Source organism: Periplaneta americana, chromosome 16 (assembly GCF_040183065.1).
Source record: "Periplaneta americana isolate PAMFEO1 chromosome 16, P.americana_PAMFEO1_priV1, whole genome shotgun sequence".
In the NCBI taxonomy this organism is placed as follows: domain Eukaryota; kingdom Metazoa; phylum Arthropoda; class Insecta; order Blattodea; family Blattidae; genus Periplaneta; species Periplaneta americana.
Genome location: NC_091132.1, coordinates 87,030,568 through 87,049,282, shown reverse-complemented (window position 1 = coordinate 87,049,282; position 18,715 = coordinate 87,030,568). Strand labels below are relative to the sequence as shown.

Here is an 18,715-nt window from a genome sequence, read left to right as displayed (position 1 = left end):
ATTCCACTGAATTATGTCGTTACGCATCAAAAATTTTTAGATCATGGTGGTTTCACGGGAGATTTTCTCTTTTTCTTATCACCAGAGCTGCTTTGTCTCGACTGCTTATTTCGCTGCTGTGGGGATTCACTTTCTGACCTTCGTTCTCCCGACCTGGAGCGAGAGCGGGGCGTCTCGTCTGATCGGGGACTTCGACGACGTGGTTTTCTCTCCGCCGTGGAACCGGTAGATTTTGTCGTCGGTACACTGGTCTTTGGACTGTATGGTCTGATAGTAAGTCCACAGCTATCATCATCAGGCTCTGCTGTTTGAGTGGCAGCATCGACATAAGTTTGAGTAGATATCTCTACTCTCTGACGGGTGTCGTCCAGAGGTGGCGTTTGCGTGGAGGCATCACATCCCTTAAGACCTTTATGGACTACTGACGCATATGTTGTGGTCGATTTTTTCTTCTGGTCGTCATAATACCGCTTACGTGCTTCGAAAAATGTTATGTTATCTCTGACACGAAGTTCTTGGATATCCTTCTCTTCTATGTATCTCGGACATTCCTTAGAACTAGAAGCGTGGTCCCCATTGCAATTTACACAGTGCACACTGTGAGGACACGGGGAATCCCCATGATCGCCCTCACCGCACTTTGCACACACGATGTTATTTGTACATCTCTGTTGTGTATGACCGAATCGCTGGCACCGGAAGCACCGCATAGGATTCGGTACATATGCACGAACAGGGACACGCTCGTAGCCTATGAGAATGAACTCCGGGAGAGATGAGACTTCGAAGGTCAAGAATATGGTCCGAAGTGGAACAGTCTGTCCATCCCGCTTACCTAAAAGACGGTAGGCCTTGGAAACAGACTGCTCCGCCAGCTCCAGTTGGATTTCTTCATCGGACAGACCTTCTAAAGAGCTCGTAGTAATCACTCCTCTCGTGGTGTTGAGAGAAGAGTGACGCTCAACTTTAATGGGATAAGAACCAAGTAACTTCGCTTTCAGAAGGGTCTCACTTTGCTTAGGACTTAAAGTTTCAACCAGAAGACTTCCATTTCGAAGGCGAGTAGCATTTCTAACCTTACCAATCATTGCGTCGAGAGCGCGTTTAATATAGAAGGGACTGAGATTTTTCATCGTCTTTTCATTCCCATCAATAGTTAGACTCACAAATCTCGGAGGCGGCATTTTCACTGTAATTTTATCCGGGTCCAAATCCATGTCGTCATTCAATTGAACTTTTTGTTTCTTCGGTAATGAAGAGGGAGGAGGAGAGCGCGAGGACATTTTGAACTGGCCCCCCCTACGGAACCGTCGGCGTCAGCCTGCCACCGGGGGGGCGAAAGAAAAAGACACCAAGATATTCTTCGCGGTCTGTGCCGGCCGTGGGGACCCCCCCACAGCCCGATCCCAAGCAACCCACTTCACGCAAGTTACCCTTCAAACTGGTCATTACATACCTAACGGCAAGTTCTGCACCAGAGGCGTGTCGCAGTTTTATGCCCCTACCACGGGAATAACCGCCCGTGGCTCCCCACTCTACACTGAACACAACCGCCAGACTACTGCGGCTAACTCCGACCTACCCTCCCAAAGCCGGAGCAATCCGAGAGCGCACGCAGCTTCAGGGGACTTGTGGTTGATTACACTGCGACACCCATCAGTCAGCGGTAACACGTCGGAGCGACATATCCGCCCCGGCGAGCGGAGTCGGTCACCGGGACGCCTAAATCGCCCCGGGCCCCCTGGGGGGCTCTACGTGAGTGTACTTGACCTCTGGTCCGGGTTCGGCACCTAAACTTGCATATAGGGGCAGTATGAAGGGTCCACTATTGCTTCGTTGCTGGGCGCCCTGTCGGGCCACACAAGTTGGAAGTCGCGCTCGAAACCGTGGGACAGGACCACGGAGATAGTAAAGATCCCCGCTGGTGAGACGGGAGTTATAAACCTAAGAACCTTAATCTAATAATGAATATAATGAACTAGAAGAGGAAGAATAATGTAGCCTCACCAGGCATTAACAAATCCCGTCGTGGTGGCGGACGTGGCGAAAACTAACAGCGGGGATGGAGAGGTGAATATGGCTGTGATGATGTGGTGGGCGTTCCGCATGCAATGGTAGCCGGCGGAGAGAAATAGAGTGATCAAAAAGACGAGAGAGCGAAAAGGTTTGGTTGGTGATAACACGAAAAATGATCGAAAAGAAGAGCACGAGGGCCACCATTGCACCCCCCGGTCACCAACTTGGAGGAACCCACCTCGACCGGGGCATACTCTAGAGCAAAGTTAAAAAGTAAAGGTGATAGTGCTGCTAACTCTACTAATGAAAACTAGGCCTAAACCTATTTGTTATGGGTTTGTATAAGATGCATGTAGATTCCATGCACAAGCATTACACGGCTGAAATAAATCACAATCATTTCTTTGCTTTAAAACTATGCTGCCCATTACAAATGACATTCATTGTGGTATACGTATTATCTAATACTTTGCATTGTCCCAATTGACAGTCACGTTTATTTTTATTTACCTCATTCAAGTCTTCGGTTTCTACACACGGAATTCTATACAATGTAACATCTGTGGAAAGTGACTTCGCCGTTCAACTTCCTTGAGTACATAAACAAGCTAGTGATAGGGTTTATTCTTACGTCTTGAATTGACAACCTTTATCCACGTTACAGGGCTCGTGACGTTGTAATGAAGGAAGTCATAGGTTGGGTCGATCGGGTCAGGTCAAATCTCCTCTGTAGGTCGCTTAGAGTCTTCTAGGAAGCATTGATGGGAGACTGGACACGAAAAATCACTGCCTCAGGAGAATCGTTCAGTTACTTTCTGTTGAATGCCATATGTGCATTCAGTAGCTCGAAAGCTGTCCACTGTACAGTCTGTTCTAGTAACTTTGAATTATTTTCATTCTATTGCTATTACAGAAATATTTGATTCTCTTTTCTTTTTGTTATCATAAAATATGTTAAAATAAAACGATCTTTGTCTACAGAGCCAACAGTTCTGCAACTCCATATGAAGATTGATAAGACTTAAAATTTATTCATGTTGTCAGTCTTGATTACTTTGCTTCGGCATGTGGACGAGAGGTCAGCAGCCGGCTGGTTGATCTTGGCCCTTCATGGACTGTAGCGCCACGGATTTACTTTACTTTATGTATGTATGTATGTATGTATGTATGTATGTATGTATGTATGTATGTATGTATGTATGTATATATGTATGTATGTATGTATGTATATATGTATGTAATGACCATGCACGGAGGCAGTATGGAATTCGGCCGACATTACGTGACGCTCTTGGAAATGATTTTAATTGTGCAAATGCAGTTCTGAGATTTTTATCAAACACAGGTTTGGATAAGGTGATTTAGTTTTTTATTGATCCGTTTTACTCATCCTCCGGACCCTTTTCATCCGGAGGTTACATTTGTTGTTTTATATTTGATTTTACATTGTTGACATTTCGGACTTTATACATCCGAATATTTTATAAAATTTTATGGTTTTAAAATAAGATTGACAAGTTATCTCTGGTGGCCTTAGTTTTATTGTTTTATTTGTTCGTCTTGAATACCACCTAGTGTGGTAGAATTGCTCACTTTTATGAATCTGTAGAAATCACCTTATGTATACTGCATTTGTGTGCCTCGTTTTATCGTGACAACGCTTTTTAGTTCTTTTAGCACTCTGATTATTATATTATTTATGTATTTGTTACATTAAGAATTTTAGATAAGGGCGCAAATAGCCATAGTAGCTGACGCGCCCTTCTTAAACCCTACTACTACTACTGTATGTATGTATGTAATATTATGCATGTAATGTTATGTATGTAATTGTATGTTATGTATGTGTGTATGTCTGTATCAACTACTAGGTGATTTAGTGTCGTTGAAATTGGCTACAGAAAGATGGTCTTTGGCGAGATGAAGCCGAGGATTCGCCATAGATTACCTGGAGAAAAAACCCAATTAGTCAGCTGAAGCGGGAATCCAACCCACGCCTAATCGCAACTTCGGCAAACGTGTCTGTCGCTAGAGCTACGTCAGTGGCTAATACATGTCTGGTATGATAAAATTAATAATCGTAAAATTAATAAGACTGTAGAAATGAAATAACTCATAGTAAGTTTACTAGAGAAGAGTGAACAGTGTACTTGTAACATATTAAATATTCAACAGGTGTGAGCACACGAAATCTTCGTAATGTCCTCTTAGTTTACAATCCTCTCATTGTTATGATTTTATGCTGTCCTGAAAAGGAAACGGAGCTCGTATTAAGAGTCTACCACAGAGGACGTAAGGTCAGGTTTAGTTCATTGAAAAGTTATTCCCGTTGCGAAATCCTTATTTATAGCAGCTCAAGTGCGGGTAATAAAAATTAACCAAAAACGTAAGCAACAGTATAAGAAAGTAATATTTGTATACACACACCCACTCTTCTTCTGCAAATGGTCTGAAACTAGGTGCACGTAAAACAAGGTATTAAAGCGCTTTAGTTTATTGGCTAGTAGACACACGTATTCTTGTACATTGCATCCATAAAATAAATATTGCTATGTAACGCAGAAGAACATTTTTACATTTAGATACGTATAAACTCAGTGTATAAACTTAGCATAAAATAATAATAATTGTACCAGATGCACTTGCTTACAAATGTTTTCCGCAAATATTAAGAGACCGCTTCTTTCCAGTGTATAAACTCAGCATATAATAATAATAATAATTGTACCAGATGCAATTGCTTACAAATGTTTTCCGCAAATATTTAGAGACCGCTTCTTTCCAGTGTATAAACTCAGCATAAAATAATAATAATTGTACCAGATGCAATTGCTTACAAATGTTTTCCGCAAATATTTAGAGACCGATTCTTTCCAGTGTATAAACTCAGCATAAAATAATAATAATTGTACCAGATGCAATTGCTTACAAATGTTTTCCGCAAATATTTAGAGACCGCTTCTTTCCAGTGTATAAATTCAGCATATAATAATAATAATAATAATAATAATAATAATAATAATAATAATAATTGTACCAGATGCAATTGCTTACAAATGTTTTCCGCAAATATTTAGAGACCGCTTCTTTTCAGTGTATAAACTCAGCATAAAATAATAATAATAATAATAATAATAATAATAATAATAATAATAATAATAATTGTACCAGATGCAATTGCTTACAAATGTTTTCCGCAAATATTTAGAGACCGCTTCTTTCCAGTGTATTAACTCAGCATATAATAATAATAATAATAATAATAATAATAATAATAATAATAATAATAATAATAATTGTACCAGATGCAATTGCTTACAAATGTTTTCCGCAAATATTTAGAGACCGATTCTTTCCAGTTCATAAACTCAGCATAAAATAATAATAATTATATCAGATGCAATTGCTTACAAATGTTTTCCGCAAATATTTAGATACCCATTCTTTCCAGTGTACGAGTGTATAAATTAATAATAATTGTATCAGATGCAACTGCTTACAAATATTTTCCGCAAATATTTAGAGACCGATTCTTTGCATTGTATAAATTCAGCACAAAATAATAATAATTGTACCAGATTCAATTGCTTACAAATGTTTTCCGCAAATATTTAGAGACAGATTCTTTCCAGTGTATAAACTCAGCACAAAATAATAATAATTGTACCAGATGCAGTTGCTTACAAATGTTTTCCGCAAATATTTAGAGACCGCTTCTTTCCAGTGTATAAACTCAGCAAAAAGTAATAATAATTGTACCATATGCAATTGCTTACAAATGTTTTCCGCAAATATTTAGAGACCGATTCTTTCCATTGTATAAACTCAGCATAAAATCATAATAATTGTACCAAATGCAATTGCTTACAAATGTTTTCCGCAAATATTTAGAGACCGATTCTTTCCAGTGTCTAAACTCAGCATATAATAATAATAATAATAATAATAATAATAATAATAATAATAATAATAATAATAATTGTACCAGATGCAATTGCTTACAAATGTTTTCCGCAAATATTTAGAGACCGCTTCTTTCCAGTGTATAAACTCAGCATATAATAATAATAATAATAATAATAATAATAATAATAATAATAATTGTACCAGATGCAATTGCTTACAAATGTTTTCCGCAAATATTTAGAGACCGCTTCTTTCCAGTGTATAAACTCAGCATATAATAATAATAATAATTGTACCAGATGCAATTGCTTACAAATGTTTTCCGCAAATATTTAGAGACCGCTTCTTTCCAGTGTATAAACTCAGCATATAATAATAATAATAATTGTACCAGATGCAATTGCTTACAAATGTTTTCCGCAAATATTTAGAGACCGCTTCTTTCCAGTGTATAAACTCAGCATATAATAATAATAATAATTGTACCAGATGCAATTGCTTACAAATGTTTTCCGCAAATATTTAGAGACCGCTTCTTTCCAGTGTATAAACTCAGCATATAATAATAATAATAATAATAATAATAATAATAATAATAATAATAATAATAATTGTACCAGATGCAAATGCTTACAAATGTTTTCCGCAAATATTTAGAGACCGCTTCTTTCCAGTGTATAAACTCAGCATATAATAATAATAATAATTGTACCAGATGCAATTGCTTACAAATGTTTTCCGCAAATATTTAGAGACCGCTTCTTTCCAGTGTATAAACTCAGCATATAATAATAATAATAATAATAATTGTACCAGATGCAATTGCTTACAAATGTTTTCCGCAAATATTTAGAGACCGCTTCTTTCCAGTGTATAAACTCAGCATAAAATAATAATAATTGTACCAGATGCAATTGCTTACAAATGTTTTCCGCAAATATTTAGAGACCGCTTCTTTCCAGTGTATAAACTCAGCATATAATAATAATAATAATTGTACCAGATGCAATTGCTTACAAATGTTTTCCGCAAATATTTAGAGACCGCTTCTTTCCAGTGTATAAACTCAGCATAAAATAATAATAATTGTACCAGATGCAATTGCTTACAAATATTTTCCGCAAATATTTAGAGACCGCTTCTTTCCAGTGTATAAACTCAGCATATAATAATAATAATAATTGTACCAGATGCAATTGCTTACAAATGTTTTCCGCAAATATTTAGAGACCGCTTCTTTCCAGTGTATAAACTCAGCATATAATAATAATAATAATAATAATTGTACCAGATGCAATTGCTTACAAATGTTTTCCGCAAATATTTAGAGACCGCTTCTTTCCAGTGTATAAACTCAGCATATAATAATAATAATAATAATAATAATAATAATAATAATAATAATAATAATAATTGTACCAGATGTAATTGCTTACAAATGTTTTCCGCAAATATTTAGAGACCGCTTCTTTCCAGTGTATAAACTCAGCATATAATAATAATAATAATAATTGTACCAGATGCAATTGCTTACAAATGTTTTCCGCAAATATTTAGAGACCGCTTCTTTCCAGTGTATAAACTCAGCATAAAATAATAATAATTGTACCAGATGCAATTGCTTACAAATGTTTTCCGCAAATATTTAGAGACCGCTTCTTTCCAGTGTATAAACTCAGCATATAATAATAATAATAATTGTACCAGATGCAATTGCTTACAAATGTTTTCCGCAAATATTTAGAGACCGCTTCTTTCCAGTGTATAAACTCAGCATAAAATAATAATAATTGTACCAGATGCAATTGCTTACAAATGTTTTCCGCAAATATTTAGAGACCGCTTCTTTCCAGTGTATAAACTCAGCATATAATAATAATAATAATTGTACCAGATGCAATTGCTTACAAATGTTTTCCGCAAATATTTAGAGACCGCTTCTTTCCAGTGTATAAACTCAGCATATAATAATAATAATAATAATTGTACCAGATGCAATTGCTTACAAATGTTTTCCGCAAATATTTAGAGACCGCTTCTTTCCAGTGTATAAACTCAGCATATAATAATAATAATAATTGTACCAGATGCAATTGCTTACAAATGTTTTCCGCAAATATTTAGAGACCGCTTCTTTCCAGTGTATAAACTCAGCATATAATAATAATAATAATAATTGTACCAGATGCAATTGCTTACAAATGTTTTCCGCAAATATTTAGAGACCGCTTCTTTCCAGTGTATAAACTCAGCATAAAATAATAATAATTGTACCAGATGCAATTGCTTACAAATGTTTTCCGCAAATATTTAGAGACCGCTTCTTTCCAGTGTATAAACTCAGCATATAATAATAATAATAATTGTACCAGATGCAATTGCTTACAAATGTTTTCCGCAAATATTTAGAGACCGCTTCTTTCCAGTGTATAAACTCAGCATATAATAATAATAATAATAATAATAATAATAATAATAATAATAATAATAATAATAATAATTGTACCAGATGTAATTGCTTACAAATGTTTTCCGCAAATATTTAGAGACCGCTTCTTTCCAGTGTATAAACTCAGCATATAATAATAATAATAATAATAATAATAATAATAATAATAATAATAATAATAATAATAATAATAATTGTACCAGATGCAATTGCTTACAAATGTTTTCCGCAAATATTTAGAGACCGCTTCTTTCCAGTGTATAAACTCAGCATATAATAATAATAATAATAATAATAATAATAATAATAATAATAATAATAATAATTGTACCAGATGCAATTGCTTACAAATGTTTTCCGCAAATATTTAGAGACCGCTTCTTTCCAGTGTATAAACTCAGCATATAATAATAATAATAATAATAATAATAATAATAATAATAATAATAATAATAATAATTGTACCAGATGCAATTGCTTACAAATGTTTTCCGCAAATATTTAGAGACCGCTTCTTTCCAGTGTATAAACTCAGCATATAATAATAATAATAATAATAATAATAATAATAATAATAATAATAATAATAATTGTACCAGATGTAATTGCTTACAAATGTTTTCCGCAAATATTTAGAGACCGCTTCTTTCCAGTGTATAAACTCAGCATATAATAATAATAATAATAATAATAATAATAATAATAATAATAATAATAATAATAATTGTACCAGATGCAATTGCTTACAAATGTTTTCCGCAAATATTTAGAGACCGCTTCTTTCCAGTGTATAAACTCAGCATATAATAATAATAATAATAATAATAATAATAATAATAATAATAATAATAATAATAATTGTACCAGATGCAATTGCTTACAAATGTTTTCCGCAAATATTTAGAGACCGATTCTTTCCAGTTCATAAACTCAGCATAAAATAATAATAATTATATCAGATGTAATTGCTTACAAATGTTTTCCGCAAATATTTAGATACCCATTCTTTCCAGTGTATAAACTCAACATAAAATAATAATAATTATACCACATGCAAATGTTTACAAATGATTTCCGCAAATATAATTTTTTTTTTTTTTTTTTTAAGTTTGAGGTTCAAGTTTTTATTTTATGACTATTTTTCTCTACTACTTCTTCATTGGACAAAGTACAAAGAAAAAGGCTTGTTATGCTGTAAAATATTGAATCTCTGTATCGAAACATTTATTTCCAGCATACCGTGTATGTGTGAATAATTTCAAGGAAAAATTGTTCCGGGGCCGGGTATCGATCCCGGGACCCTTCGCTTAGCGCACGAATGCTCTACCGACTGAGCTACCCCAGGAACTATACACGACACCGTCACAGTTTTTCCTTTATATCGACACAACTCAAATGGGACTGACAAGACGCCAGAACCCAACTTTGAGTGCAAGCAAATACTATGTAACTTAAATTGTGGCTTCCTGTTAACGTACTTCAGTAACGAATGTATTATGCAAATCTGACTTTCAGGCAGTAGCTTCCTGTAAAGCAGGTTTGAATAATTTCAAGGAAAAATTGTTCCGGGGCAGGGTATCGGGCCCGGGACCCTTCGTTTAGCGCACGGATACTGTACTGACTGAGCTACACGACACCGTCACAATTTTTTAGTTGTTCACCGTTCCTTGCAATACATCCTTCTCAGTAGGCAGTTTTTTCTTAGCCAGTGACTCAACCAATTCCTTTTTTCTATTCCTAATCAGTTTCAGCATTATTCTTTCTTCACCCAGTCTTACGCACGCTCCATTCTTCTCCATATCCACATTTCAAATGCTTCTAATCGTTTCTCTTTACTTCGTTTTAATGTCCAGGTTTCTGCCCTGTGCAATGCGACACTCCACACAAAGCACTTCACTAGTCACATCCTTGGTTCTTTCTCAGAGGTTCGCAGAAGAAGCTCTTTCTTTTTCTATTAAGAGCTTTTTTTTATTGCTATCCTGCTTTTGACTTTCTGGCAGCATCTCATGTTCTTGTTTATAGTACATTCCACTTACTGGAAGCCATTTACTTGTATTGCCATGTCAAAAATAACAATTCACTCAGAACCTGAAGCAAAAAAAGTCTGGAACAAGTGCACAATATCGGAGCGGCGAATTTACTCGGAAATAAAAAATGAAATTACACTTCTGTTCTCTTCTCTTCTCCTCCTGCTCTCCTCGTCTCTTTCTCCTCCTCTTCTCTCTGTAATATCTTATCTATTTTGTAACTCATATCACTCACAATGTTACTTATTTCACACATTACTTATATTTAACCTACAGTAAGATCCGTAAGTCTTGTCACCCCCCCCCCCTTGTCCGTATGTTGATGTGCATCCATGTCATAGCAGATGTGTGACAATGGTTGATACTTTACGTTCCAGCTTGTTTACTGATCCAGAACATCAGTATGGGCATCATCGTTGTCGCGGCACAAAATGATGCGGCGCCATTTCCCGCAGCAAAGACGGCGTGATTTCCCTGTGGGGAATAATAATTAAGCAGCGTATCTCGATACATCGATAGCAGACAATTGAAAGAACAACCTAGAAGTTAGTAGAGATGGGATAAACTGTTCTTTTTGAGAAACAGTTTCGACTGTAACTGTTTCATGAACGAAGCTGTTCCTAAATAACAGTTTCAAAGAAACAATTTCATAAGAATATATTTACAACATCAGTGCCAAGTGTTCCAACCTCTCATCTGCTTCGGGGGGAACATGTTTCAAAGCCCTTGAATCGTCTTTAAATCACCTGTTCAGTGTAGTATGACAACGAAAGATAGTCTTCGTAGGTTACTATTAAGGGTACAGTAAATAACAATTCAAAATAAATCGATTTTAGTAAAAATAACGCATATAACCCTAGGAGAATTTAATAACGATGACATTAGCCGATGAAATTTTTCGCGGTATATTAAAAATTAACACTATGTTAGGGCACCATGAACATATTCTCCATCAATGGAAGCTAATAATTAGGAGATTTATTAGGGAATTTGATTCGTACAATTAAATTGTGCGATCCTACATAGGCTACTGTTGCACGAAGGTCGTGTGGAACATGGATATTATACACAGTCTAGTATATACAGTCGCGAAGCTCAATACGTAGTAAATATGCAAACATTAGATAGTTGCTCACCACTAGGATCGCTAATATCGCCTCATTACAGGCAATGCAAAATAGTACCGTCACAGTCTATTGTTTCTAGCACCCTCAAAACTCAACCTTCGTGACTGTATATAGTAGAGTGTGTATTATATCTACTTTCGATTGGAGGTCAATGACAGCGCTACACATGGCCGTTGCAGACAACAAAGAAGAGGAAAACTGTTTAGAAAATGAACTGTTTATCTGTTGGAACCATGTGGAACGTTGGAAGTTATCACTGGAGCAGTGTAACACTCTTTGGAACAGTTGGAACAGGTTATATCACGAAACTGTTTCGATACGAAACAGTTTCAATTGTGAAACAGCTTCAAATAAACTGTTCCAGCTTTTTTTTTTTACCCATCTCTAGTAGTTAGTAGCTTTTAGCATCTTAATCACTACGCTACAAAGTCAAGTTGAAAGAACAACCTCTAAATCTCCAACATAAATACACCTTCATTAATAGAAACCCCACACTAGATGGCATCAACAACGATATTAATTCAGAGTATTGACAACAGGGTTTAAGCAGACGTTCCCTGAACACGACAGAGTTAACCAGCAGTGAGTGAAATCAACGGTAAACAGTAATCAGTGAACCGTCAGTGCAGTGTACCTACTTCAATTTTAAGAACTGTATCCGTATAGGTTAATGTTAATAGTGCTTTATTACTTCAGAACATCACATTGACAATTCAAAAGTACGAATGAAGACGCGAATTGATATAAGGTGAGCACTAAAATGACATTATCTATAAACAGGGTGATTCACGAGGATTTACAGTCCTTTACGGAGCTTAATTCCGAAAACATTCTGAGCAAAAAAGTCATATAAACATTTGTCCTAATCTCAATATTTTCAGAATTACACTAATTTGAAATTATTTGTAGAACCATTATTCTTGAGTTTTAAGGGTAAAATAATATTACAGATAAAGAATGAATTATTCAGGAGTATCATTTCTTTAATTAGTTAGTATCCTGAAGCTAAACATGTGTTGTGAATTCCATAATTGCTTCGTACAGAATTTATTTTCGATTTTTAACTACAAAATTACACTTTCTTATGCATTTATCATCACAATTGGCTGGCCTTCTATGCCCAAGGTTGCGGGTTCGATACCGGACCAGGTCGATGGCATTTAAGTGTGCTTAAATGCGACAGGCTTATGTCAGTAGATTTACTGGCATGTAAAAGAACTCCTGCGGGACAAAATTCCGGCACATCCGGCGGCGCTGATATAACCTCGGCAGTTGCGAGCGTCGTTAAATAAAACATAACATCATCACAATTGTTACAAATCACGCCACTCCTGTAAATTCTGTAAGACTGTACATTAGAATGCGTAAGTAAAGTATAAAGGATCAAGTTCCTAAAGTCGTATGATTTGTAACAATTGTTGTGATAAGTTCGTAAGACTGATGTAATTTTTAGTTAAAAATTGAAAAATAAAATCTGTACAAAGCAGTTAACAACACATTTTTAGCTTCAGAACACTAGCTAATTAAAGAAATGACACTTTGTAATATTTTTTTTATCCTTAAAACTAAAGAAAAACGGGGTAATTCGCTAGGAGACGTCGGTGCATATAGACCACTTTTATATTAAACCTAACCTTAGTGTAATTCAACGTATACTAAAACACTAACCTAACCTGTCACAGATTAAGGAAAAGGATAGGTTATGTCAGTTTAGAGTTTTAGTATATCTTGCAGAAACAAATTTTAGTTTCGTGTAAAAGTGGTCTGTATGCAACGACGTCTCCTAGCAAATTACCGACATTTTTTTTGCTCAGAAGGTCTTCGGAAATTAACTCCATAAGTGACGGTAAATCCTCGTGAATCAACCTGTATATTTGTGTGTCAATTCTTCCTCTACACGCAAAGACGATATTAATTTCATTTACAATACAGCCGGGGCTTATAGCGGGGACAAGCCCCCGCTGCCCCAAGATACCTTTGCCATAACCCTTCTGTATTATTCCTGAACCGTCAAAAACCAACATAATGCATAACAAACATAGATAGAAGTATCAGAGTTAACAGTAATGCCGATGAGATATAAGAGTAGTTCAAAAGTGACATATGTGAACAGCTGGCGTCTTCTACGCAATTACCACACGTTCGCTCCGGTATTGTGCACCTAAGCCAAAAATCTTAGTTGATTTCTTTGCACCAATTAAAGTTATGAATGAAGTTCTATAAACCCTGCCTTTTGTTTATTTTTCAGGGTCATAATTGAGGGGCTTAGAACAAAAAGCAGGTAAGTGACGGAAACCTAGTTTTGAGGTAATTACAGTTAAAGTTCTACATGCAATGAAATATTATACACTAGTTTGGTGAAACGATGGCCATATAGCAGCACTGCACAGTGTGATCACTTACCTGATTTTATCCCAAAGAAACATCCTTTTGGGCTATCACAACACGCACGTACCAATATTTTTTTAATAATGTCACTTACCTGCTTTTCTAAGCCCCTCAATTTATCTATGAATAGACTTCAGTCGAAATCTATTGAGATAAATATATTAAAACTTAACGATATCATCCAAGGAGTGTAGCCTAGGTGTGGCCAGCATTATTATCGCTCCAGGCGGTATAGTTGGCTAATGAAACCGGATTTCGCTACTCCCCGTAGTTTCCCAAATTCATCACTATGATGGGTGGGCACTGGTCCCATATACTGACCAAAATTTCATGAGAAAATTTCTTCCCATACGAGGTATCGAACCAATGCTTATTCCGTAGCGCTGGTGCAAGACATGATATTTTGAACCCCGCAGCAGCGGCTAGGGATATAAGATAATTTTTTCGTGTCGTAAATTTACGTGTAGTAAATATCATGGTAAGGATTTTATCGTTCTTTAAAATCTTTCGCCTTTTTTCAGGTTTTAACTCTCGAATTTCGGATCTAGATTCGAGAAAGTGAAATAATTTTTTTTCTGCAGTTAACAGTTGCGGTTCCTATAGAAATGTGAAAGCTGAATTCGAATCTGTATTTAGATTTTCTCTGTCAGGCATAGTTTTATAGTTATTGAGATTTTAATATTTTTATAATATTTTTCATATTGTATATTGATATTGACAAAAACTATAACTACAGGTTGGGCAGATAAAACCGACCCGTCTCATCTTATTTGATTTGAAACAAAACAACTCTTCTTATTCACAAAACAACTATTTACATTACAACAGAGAGAACAGTTTATAAGTCATTTGTAAGTTATAGCATGTAACAAGCAACAATGTAACTAAACATGCGGAAGAAAGGATAGCCAACATAATTTGAAAACAAATCAAATGGGACGGGCCGCTTTTATCTGCCCAATCCGGTATTACTATTCCAGTCACACTTAAAATTATGTAAAATAATATTTAATACATTATTCAACAGAAAAAGTCTATATATCATCCTCTGTACAAAATGTTTATTGAAAATTGGAAAATTTGAACAAAAATACATTCTTTCTCCCAACATTTTTTTGAGGGGGGAGATTATTATTATTTATTTTTTTATTATTTTTTGTGATGAATGCCTTTTCTGTCATCAGTAATCAGCAAGCATTGTAGGTATTCACTTTCCCTCTACCGCTTTTCTATAGCGAGTTCATCGGATACGTCACTGTACTTCTGGAAAGTAATCTAGATGCGAGTCCAAGATGCGCTCTTTCAGGGACATGAGGCATCCTAAATCCTTATATGCATTAAACATCTGAATCACCAATTCCTTATAATTGTAAGCTATTCTTCTTTTTCTTCTTCTTCGTCGTCTTCTTCTTCTTCTTCTTCTTCTTCGCAGAAAGTTTCCAACTACATTCTTAAAACATATCCATGTTCGTTTCTTTAGATGTTAGGTATACTTCGAAATTTGAGTCTTGCTTAAGTTCTTAAATTTGAGGGTCAACAAACACTGCTGTCAGTCACCGGCGTAGCTCAGTTGGCTAAGATGCTTGCCTGCCGAACCGGAGTTGCGCTTGAGCGGGGGTGGGGGGCTCGATTCCCGCTTGGATCGATTACCTGGCTGGATTTTCCCGAGGTTTTCTCCAACCTGAGGCAAATGTCAGGTAATCTATGGCGGATCCTCGGGCTCATTTCGACAAATATCATCTCGCTATCATCAATACCATCGATGCTAAATAAACTCGTAGTTGGTACAGTGTCGTTAAATAACCAATAAAAACACTGTTTGGTGCTGCAAGACGACATTTTTTTTAAGATATCTCTTCCAGTTGACCTTTACAAGTTGTTTAATAAGGCCTAGCTTGATGTGAAGAGAGGAATAAGGATATCTTCACTAGCTACCAGGGTCTCACACTGTATATAATTTTCTTCTACTTCCCAATTTCATGTTCTTTCTTGCCTAGGGAATTTCTATAACGACAACCCACATAAGAAACACCCATATTTGATGAAAAATTGTTGCATAACCAAGATCATGGCAAGGCAACTGTTTTCAGATCAGGAATATTCGTCACACGAATGCTCGTCACGGCACCAACCCGTCACACATTACTGACTGGTCATAGCCCCACTTATCACATGTTAACGGCTACTCACAGCTAAATACTTACTTACAAATAGCTTTTAAGGAACCCGGAGGTTCATTACCGTCCTCACATAAGCCCGCCCGCCATCGGTCCCTATCCTGAGCAAGATTAATCCAGTCTCTATCATATCCCACCTCCCTCAAATCCATTTTAATATTATCTTCCCATCTACGTCTCGGCCTCCCTAAAGGTCTTTTTCCCCTCCGGCCTCTCAACTAACACTCTATATGCATTTCTGGATTCGCCCATACGTGCTACATGCCCTGCCCATCTCAAACGTCTGGATTTAATGTTCCTAATTATATCAGGTGAAGAATACAAAGCGTGCAGTTCTGCGTTGTGTAACTTTCTTCATTCTCCTGTAACCTCATCCCTCTTAGCTAGTTCCAAATATTTTCCTAAGAACTTTATTCTCAAACACCCTTAAGGCTGGTTCACAATAAACCGGGAACGACAACGAGAACGGAAATAATGTTAAAATAAATGTATTGAAATGTGAGCATTCACAATAGGTAATTGTGAATTACTCACATTTAAATACATTAATTTTAATATTTCCGTTCTCGTTCTCGTTGTCGTTTCCGTTTCAGGTTTATTGTGAACCAGCCTTTAATCTCTGTTCCTCTTACAAAGCGAGAGTCCAAGTTTCACAACCGTACATAACAACCGGCAATATAACTGTTTTATAAATTCTAACTTTCAGATTTTTTGACAGCAGACTAGATGACAAAAGCTTCTCAACCGAATAGTCTAATAACAGGCATTTTCCATATTTATTCTGTGTTTAATAACATCCCGAGTGTTATTTATATTTGTTACTGTTGCTCCAAGATATTTGAATTTTTCCACCTCTTCGAAGGATGAATCTCCAATTTTTATATTACCATTTCGTACAATATTCTGGTCACGAGACATAATCATTCACAGCTAAATAACTCGTCATAAACTTAGAAAGTAAAAAATCCATAAGGTAAAGAAATGAGACAATGGCAACAATATACCGTTATTTCTTTGTAGTGCGTAGTCATAGTTATGGACATATGCTAAACTATGAGTGATGAAATAAGTTCAGAATAATCGATTGGGTTCTACAAAAGTTAATATATCAGGGATTTATGTTCACTAAATATCGAACACAAAGGAAGTCTCAATTTGGCGATTTATTAGACACGTTGACTGCAACACTACGGGAACGACATCCCTTGACAGGCTTACAATACTAAAAGCACTTCCACAGCATATAAATCATGTTCCGAACTGGGAAAAGGCGCATGGAATGGAATCGTGGAGAACATGAAGAAGGTGGCCACTACTTCAATGGATTCAACATCTGTTATTGTGCAGCAAAATTGTTAACTCGTATTCAGCGAAACATCAAATTACCGAAACCAGATTAGGCCTATGTGAGGACATTACGTGCAGTTCGTAGTTGCCACACGGATTCACAATCCATCGACGATTTGCAGGACATTGCTGATAAATACAAGATAACTGCAGGTAGGTAGAATAGCTATTACTAGGGACTGTATTTTGTTCCAAGGCATATGGAGATAAGGTTAGTTGTTCATGGACTATTGTCGTGACGTCATGTTTGCCGCGTGCCACAGATAGTATGAGGGAACACTTGGATCTTGTTTGTGCTGCAGTTGGTGTTCTATTCATTATTCAAAACTAGACTTCATAGATTGTTTACAATGCGTTCTAATGATAAAGACTGATACTACGATGATCTTTCTTACAATTTAAATTATTTGTTAATTAATTTATTTTTACTGTCAGAGTTGAGACGTTAAGGCCTTCTCTTCCATAGCAAATATAAATAACATCAATACAGAAAATAATGGAATAATAATAATAATAATAATAATAATAATAATAATAATAATAGACAAATGTAGATGTATTTAATTACATGCAATTATAAGAATTAAACAATTTCAGTTTAGTGTTAAATAAGACAATTTGAAATTTCATGTCATGTTTGTAGGAGCCGATAAGCTGAGTAATATAATTAGTATGTTAGATTTATTGCCGTCTTTTTTAGCTTATCTTGATACAATGAGAATTATATTCCAATATAACCTTGTACATTAAAAAATGTTAGATGAACGTTTTCGGCATTAAAATGTCATCATCAGATTATGAGGTTAAAACACGATGAATATCAAAATATGAACACTTAACATTTATGATACAAGATAACCACATAACAAGTAATATGCCACTCAAACAAGACTTTGTATCATCTTACGATGAAGATTACAACATACAATACTTATTTTAATGCATCACACTCTTATGTTATATATGAAATATCAGTTTTAATTATATGTACATGCTTTTAATTTATTATTTAATAACTGGCATATGTAAAATTCTTGTATCACAAATGTTAAGTGTTCATATTTTGATATTTATCGCATTTTAACCTCATGATCTGATGATGGCGTTTTTAATGCCGAAAACCTTCATCTAACATTGTTTTAATGTACAAAGTTATGTTGGGAATATAATTCTCATTGTATCAAGATAAGCTAAAAAGACGGCAATAAAGCTAACATAATAATTATAAGACAATTTGAATCAAAGGCATGGTAAACATAATGAAGGAAAATTTATATA

General features: G+C 35.5%; 1 protein-coding gene across 3 annotated transcripts in view; it reads left to right on the top strand.

Annotated features, from left to right (window-relative positions):
- Positions 1 to 18,715, top strand: part of LOC138716553 (myb/SANT-like DNA-binding domain-containing protein 3) — a 334,664-nt gene that overhangs the window by 295,734 nt on the left and 20,215 nt on the right. The window contains exon 5 of one of the 3 annotated variants that reach the window (XM_069812488.1): positions 13,774 to 13,806. The exons of 1 other annotated variant lie outside the window; for it this stretch is intronic. In XM_069812488.1, the coding sequence (XP_069668589.1) occupies positions 13,774 to 13,781 (8 nt within the window). In that variant the 3' untranslated portion in view covers positions 13,782 to 13,806. Of the gene's footprint in view, positions 1 to 2,997; positions 3,124 to 13,773; positions 13,807 to 18,715 lie in introns of those variants that run through there. One more of the 3 variants, XM_069849724.1, reaches the window with a different exon arrangement.